The sequence below is a fragment of the Entelurus aequoreus genome, linkage group LG06, assembly GCF_033978785.1.
Source record: "Entelurus aequoreus isolate RoL-2023_Sb linkage group LG06, RoL_Eaeq_v1.1, whole genome shotgun sequence".
Lineage (NCBI taxonomy): Eukaryota > Metazoa > Chordata > Actinopteri > Syngnathiformes > Syngnathidae > Entelurus > Entelurus aequoreus.
The window spans coordinates 15594714-15602392 of record NC_084736.1 but is presented as its reverse complement, the minus strand read 5'-3'; the positions used below and the strand labels follow the sequence as shown (position 1 = coordinate 15602392).

The 7679-nt window shown below is 39.0% G+C and overlaps 1 protein-coding gene across 1 annotated transcript in view; it reads left to right on the top strand.

Moving 5' to 3' along the window:
• Positions 1-2770: 2770 nt before the first annotated feature.
• st8sia6 (ST8 alpha-N-acetyl-neuraminide alpha-2,8-sialyltransferase 6) overlaps positions 2771-7679 on the top strand; it is a 72719-nt gene continuing 67810 nt past the window's right edge. The window contains exon 1 of the mRNA XM_062050066.1: positions 2771-2955. Coding sequence (XP_061906050.1) covers positions 2774-2955 — 182 coding nt within the window. The 5' untranslated portion in view covers positions 2771-2773. The remainder of the gene's footprint in view (positions 2956-7679) is intronic.

The following is a 7679-nucleotide window of genomic DNA, read 5'->3' as shown; positions in this document are numbered from 1 at the left end:
GTGTATTTTTTTGAAAACATTAAATTCCATTGCTGGTCAGGTTTGTCTGACGTTCTATTAAATGTTGAGAGTAAACATTTCTGAAAGTGAGGATTTAAAATGTATTTGTATCACAGGTGTATAAAAGTGCAAACTTACGACATTCCCTGATGGAAACCCCGATCCAGGCAAGGAAAAACTCTTAAGACCCTGCTGGAGAAAATGAAACTTTGAGAACATGTAGGGACTCTTTCCAGGGTGATTAGGTACAGTTAATGAATGATTCAATAATAGATAATAGGGGTGTCAAAATAAAATCGATTATGGAATGATTTGTGCTATAGATCCAGTCACTTTTTTTTTCTCTCACATTGACAATAATTGTTTATATTATACAGAGGTACAGTACAACACCAACATTAATTCCAATAAACTGTCAATTATTCATATTAACTGCAGAAGCTTGTCTGCTAATGTATATATATATACATACATACAGTCATGGTCAAAAGTTTACAATCAGATCAAATGAGCTTCATGGCATGGCCTATTAACTTCATGTGAGTGATTATGATTGACGACACCTGTTGACTTCTCTGAGCCCATTTGAATAGTGCTCATGTGATGCAGTCATTAGACTCGGTTACAAACGCAACAATGGGAAGGTCAAAGGAACCATTGACTTGAACAAGTCAGGAAAGTCACTTGGAGCCATTTCAAAGCAGCTTAGGGTCCCGAGAGCGACTGTGCAGACAATTGTTCGTACGTGTGAAGTGCATGGCACAGTTTTGTCACTGCCACGATCAGGAAGAAAACGCAAGCTTATCACCTGCTGCTGAGAGAAAATTGGTCAGGATGATCAAGAGTCGACCGAGAACCGCCCAAAAAGCAGGTCTGCAATCAATTGGAAGCTGCTGGAACACGGGTGTCAGTGTCCACAGTCAAGCGTGTTTTGCATCGCCATGGACTGAGAGGCTACCATGCAAGAAGGAAGCCCTTGTTCCAGAAGCGACACCTTAAGGCTCGTCGAAAGTTTGCTGCTGATCACATGGACAAAGATAAGACCTTCTGGAGGAAAGTTCTGTGGTCAGATGAAACAAAAATTGAGCTGTTTGGCTACAATACCCATTTGTACACTCTCAGTTACATTAACATATACATGTGGGCCCATAGTTAGAAATGCTGTTAAATGTAGCTTTGAAGTAGCAAGTTACTTTTGCCATGTAGTTTGTAGTGTATCTTGCTACAATTCTCCGGGGATAGCTTAGCTACATTTAATCGAGAGTAACTTGTAGCTTAGGTTACGACATTTTCCTAGTAGCTTGCCCATCTATGGCGGTTTTTGGATGTTTTTTTAGAGGTCTTTATTTACTCCCAGAATAGAATTGAACCCTGTGGAGAATGCATATATGTTTAAGAGTTCTTTCTTTATTCATAGTCATGTTTGGAGCAGCTAGTATTTGTCCATGTATACTCGGTATACTTGTTTCTCTTTGTCTGCAGATGTCTGTGTAGTGTTTGAGGCATTGGAATGTGAGAGAGATGCATCCCCCTCCTTATCTTATCAGTGTTGGGGAAGGGGGAGGCATTCCTTTCTGGGGCGGGGGGACTGTTTTCGTATTCAATAAAATTGTCTTTTCCCATTTGAATGTTAGACCATTTCGAGATGCCGGTTTGACCGCATTGGTGTGGACTGGTCTCCTAAGCTTTAGTAAAACTTGATAATATTCCTATTCTGTCTTGATGGTCCTTCTTACTCAGCATATATGTCATCTAAAGAATTTGGGATTGACCGGTGATTTGAATTCCCTGAGAGGAAGACTTGTCAATCGCAACATAATGTCTGAACACAAAATAAGTATTGATGGTACCCAAATTGAAATCGTAAATGAAAATACATTTTTTGGGAGTAATAATTGATAGTAAACTACCATGTAAACCTCATGTCAGACACATTAAAACAAAAATTTACAAAAGCCTCTCAATTATAAACAAAGCAAAACTATACCTCAATGAAAATGCACCCAGTACACTACACTGCACCTTGGTACTCCCATACCTTACATACTGTGTTGAAGTATGGGGGAATACTTACCACAACACAATTCATCCTCAGTTCATTATTCCTACATTGTTGATACAAATTATTGTTACAGTGTAATAATTATTGTTACCTGTGGTAATGCCACTATGATACAACATATGTATTATAATCCTTGATTTGATTTGATTTGATTTTTATTAAACAGAGTAACAGTGAATAATCACTGAATGGAGAACTGGGGGTGGGATTAAATAAATTATCTTCTTCCCACTCCCTTTCAGGTAAAACTGGACAATCATGCATTACATACTATACATTACCCTTTGCACTATATTAATTTATATTATTATGTGTTGTCAACTTTGTACTTTTTTATGTCACTGCCTGAAATAAATAAATAATGAATGAAAATGAATGAACAACCCTCATCTGGTGGGGATTTATGGTCGTTGGTTTGAGTCCAGGACTGGATTGAGCGAATAATCCTTGTTACACCTATGCTGACTCTTAATGTCCTGTTGATATCGATGCAACCGCTTCAAAAGTAGCGCACCACGTTACATCAAACGCACGTAAAAGTAATTAGATTACTTTTAACTAGAAAGAGTAACTGCGGTAATAATAACACTGGTGCTAACTCAATTAGGTGTGTGTGTAGTTTGATGTGAAGAAGGGGGAGGGAGATGAGATGAGAGGCTGAAATAGATCAAGGGAGGGAGGGAGGGGTTAAAGCTGAGCGACAAGCAGAACATGACATGGGTATTACCCGTCAGGAGGTGTGTTAGCCTGAAACACGTGGCAAAAAAAAACCGAGGTAAGGAGGCAAAGAGCATGAGGTCAAGCTTCTCCTTCACGTTTGCGCTCTTCTGCGTGGGGAGCCTGCTTTCCATGGTCACCTGGTACATGTTCCGTGATGACTCATACGCGCATTAGTAAGTACATTTTATTTATAAAGCGCTTTGTCACAGATAAAATCACAAAGTAGAACAACAATTCAATTAAAACAACAAGGTCGACATCATAAAAAGGATACAAAGTGGATTACTAAAAAGAGAAATTTTCAAATGTTTCTTAAAAGTGTCAACCCAGTCAAGACCACAGAGGGACAAGTTGTTCCAGAGTCTGGGAGCTATAGCCTGGAATGCCAGGTCTCCACGGGTTTTAAAATGGGAGTTTTTGGGATCTTTAGAAGACCCCTGGCCTGAAGACCTAGAAGCTGCGCCCTGAAGTGTAGGGGCCTAACAAGTCAGTGATGTACTGAGGGGCCCCACCATGCAACGCACGGAAAGTCAGGACTAAAATCTTAAACTCAAGAGGAACATTGATGGCAAAAATTAATTTAAGAATTATATGCACAGAGGAAAATATGATTGCTTTTAAGAATGATTATGAGTGATCAAAGCTAGGATAGTGATGGAAAATGATGTTGATGATGCTTACGGTCATTTATTTGTTATACTTTCATGATGCTTTATGACAAACATGGTCCATTGAAACAACTCGGTAAGAAGCAAAAGGACTGAGAAATGCTTGCAATAATATAACATTATATTTTATACCAGTGGTCCCCAACCACCGGGCCGCGGCCCAGTACCGGTCCGTGGATCGCACAAGAAATAAAAAAATAAAATAATAATAATGTTTTTTATTATATTTTTTAAAATTAAATTAACATAAAAAACACACTTACAATTAGTGCACCAACCCCCCCAAAAAAACCTTCCCCATTTACACTCATTCGCACAAAAGGGTTGTTTCTGTCTGTTATTAATATTTCTGGTTCCTACATTATATATCAATATAGATTAATACAGTCTGCGGGGATACAATCCGTAAGCGCACGATTGTATTTTTTAATGACAAAAAAACAAAACATACACCCCAAAATCCTCCAACCAAGCTGCACCTCTCCTCACAATCAAAACAAACAGCCACACCACCACCCTGCTCCCACAAGAGCCACACCATCCCCACCCGTGCGTCCGAACAGGTCTATCCTTCCCCACTTCAATCCGCAAACGCTTCAGAATGTTCCTGAACAATGCAAACCGGGTAAAAACCTCACCCGCGGACCGCAACGTCACACGAGTCCGCTTCCCGTCGAACAAAGCTCTGACCCAACTCTGTGAGAGAGTTCAGACCGACAACCCTAAGAAACTGCACGGTGCCTCCATGCTCAACGTGAACAATTAATTCACGCAAGACCAAGGAACGAGGTCTCTCAACGAGGAAAGACCAACTCAACCACTAGATCAGTGTTTTTCAACCACTAGTGTGCCGTGGGAGATGATGTCATTTCAGCTAATTGGGTTAAAATTATTTTTTGCAAACCAGTTAATTATAATCTGCAAATTACGTGTTGTTGTTAAGTGTCGGTGCTGTCTAGAGATCGGCAGAGTAACCGTGTAATACTCTTCCATATCAGTAGGTGGCAGAAGGTAGATAATTGCTTTGTAGATGTCGGAAACAGCGGGAGGTAAACAGGTAAAAAGGTGTCTAATGCTTAAACCAAAAATAAACAAAAGGTGAGCGCCCCTAAGAAAAGGCATTGAAGCTTAGGGAAGGCTATGCAGAACAAAACTAAAACTGAACTGGCTGCAAAATAAACAAAAATAGAATGCTGGACAACAGCAAAGACTTACTGTGGAGCAAAGACGCCGTCCACAATGTACATCCGAACATGACATGACAATCAACAATGTCTCCACAAAGAAGGATGAAAACAACTGAAATATTCTTGATTGCTAAAACAAAGTAGATGCGGGAAATATCGCTCAAAGGAAGACATGAAACTGCTACGGGAAAACACCAAAAATAGAGAAAAAGCCACCAAAATAAGAGCGCAAGACAAGAACTAAAACACTACTCACAGGAAAACAGCAAAAAACGTCAAATAAGTCACGGCGTGATGTGACAGGTGGTGACAGTACACCTACTTTGAGACAAGAGCTATAGTGATGCATGCTTGGTTATGGTTTAAAGCAGGGGTCGGCAACCCAAAATGTTGAAAGAGCCATATTGGAGCAAAAATACAAAAACAAATCTGTCTGGAGCCGCAACAAATTAGAAGATATTACATACAGATAGTGTGTCATGAGATATACATTGAATTGAGATGACTTAAAGGAAACTAAATGAGCTCAAATATAGCTACAAATGAGGCATAATGGTGCAATATGTACATATAGCTAGCCTAAATAGCATGTTAGCATCGATTAGCTTGCAAGTCATGCAGTGACCAAATATGCCCGATTAGCACTCCACACAAGTCAATAACATCAACAAAACTCACCTTTGTGTATTCACGCACAACGTTAAAGGTTTGGTGGACAAAATGAGACGGAAAAAGAAGTGGCATAAAACACGTCCTAAAAAGTCAGAGAAAGTTATACACTACGGTGAGTTCAAGGACCGCCAAAATTAGTAGGACAAAACGGCGCTCGCCAAATACTCGAGTCAGTGAAGCATGTTTAATATAAACAGTGTGCTTTATAACAATTAGGGAGGTTTGTGTCATGTTTGTCCTCCTACAGAAACCATATTAAAACAAAAACTTTTTTTTTTTCCCCCTCATCTTTTTCCATTTTTCATACATTTTTGAAAAAGCTTCAGAGAGCCACTAGGGCGGCGCTAAAGAGCCGCATGCGGCTCTAGAGCCGCGGGTTGCCGACCCCTGGTTTAAAGTCATATCCAACAATTGCGACAACGACTTTTTACTGTCAACTGAGTTTTGTTTTTTAATGATTTCGGCTGGTGGTGTGCCTCCGGATTTTTTTCAACGCAAAAAATGTGCCTTGACTCAAAAAAGGTTGAAAAACACTGCACTAGATAATACAAGAGACATATTATACATAGTATACTGTACAGTGGTTATGCACAGCTGCTCATTCATATTGAACAAACAGTTTGCCAACCAAGACTTAAATGCAATAAACAATGGTTGTGGTGGGTTGTTATTGCTACAGAAAGGTGTGTAAATGTGGTTTTGAAGACATTTTGTTTCGACTGTCAGTGTGTAAGTGCGACGGCACCACTAAACCAGTAGAGGACGACATAATATCAGGTTATGTAACTTCAAAGGCATGGAGTCTTCAACGTTGTTTATGTTAAAGCAAACGTTCAGTTTCACCTAAAATAGGTGTCGATTTTCTACCACTTGTCCCCCTCTCGAAGGCGGGAGCCTATCCCAGCTGCAGGTTTACACCTTGGACAAGTCGCCTCCTCAGGTTCTCTCAGTACCAAGAGAGAACCCCAGGAGTCCGAGGGAGAACATGTAAAATACACACAGAAAGACCCCCCGAGCATGAGAGTCGAACCCAGGACCTTCTCGCTGTGAGGCTTGAGGGCTAACCACTGGTCAACCGAGCTGCCCCGTGCTAATCTCAAATATTCCACTTTCCAAATTTTTTTTTATTTTTTTTTTTACAAAGAGAATAAAACATGTAAGGCATCAAAAATTTACATACAAACGTATTATCTATGGCGTTTACATTTTCATTAAAAAAATATTTTTTTAATAACACTTATAACATGAGTTTGTCCATTTTTCGGTATTAAACATGTAATATTTACTTATATTGCTCATTCTAAGCATACGAGCGTATTGACTTTACAGACGCATCACAATGTTCACTATTTCCTTCAACAACTTAGACTTAGACAAACTTTATTGACCTCAGAATAGACAACAAAGACTACTTTGGGACAAATGATGATCCAGATCCAGGCCTGGGTGATAAGGCCTAAAAATAAAATCAATTTTTTTTTTTTTACAAAAAATTTGCACTTGCTGTTTTTTGCTAGGTGTGCCGCTAAAAAAATAAGGGGACGACGCAAGCTACGGAAGGTCCCGAGGGGCAAAAAGCATGCCGGAGCAAAAATAGAAAAAAAATCGCTTTAAATTTTTGTAATTGTCTGCAACAAAAAACTTGACTATATAGACAAAATGTATATATCACAGAGGCCTAGTTTTTGAGCCTGAGTATAAGGAGGATGAGCTACAGGTTTTAGAAGCTGTGTGCTTTTGGGGTTGCGGGGGGTGCTGGAGCCTATCTCAGCTGCATCCGGGCGGAAGGCGGGGTACACCCTGGACAAGTCGCCACCTCATCGCAGAGCCAACACAGATAGACAGACAACATTCACACTCACATTCACACACTAGGGCCAATTTAGTGTGTGTATATATATATATATATATATATATATATATATATATATATATATATATATATATATATATATATATATATATATATATATATATATATATATATAATAACCATTAAAAACGTTTGAAAAAGCAATCGAGTGTCTCCACAAACTGCCGCATTGGTGAAATCCGCAACTGTCTCAACACATTCATTTATCATCATTCAAATATCACAGTTATAATACAAACAAAATAATTATCAAAATGACACCATAGCTGACATTAAGGTAACATAACTACAAACTTAACCAATGAGAACATAGTAGATTTAAGCAAAAAAATAAAATAGAAGAAACAGAAAAAATGAAGAAACCCACATTTTTACAATAGAGTTTAGGGTGTGCATCATGCAGTCAACCAATTGCAAGCGCTGTATGGATCTCCAATTAAAAAGATGATGGTCAAGTTGACTTTAGTCTTTGCATCTTACCTTTGGTTATTTCATCC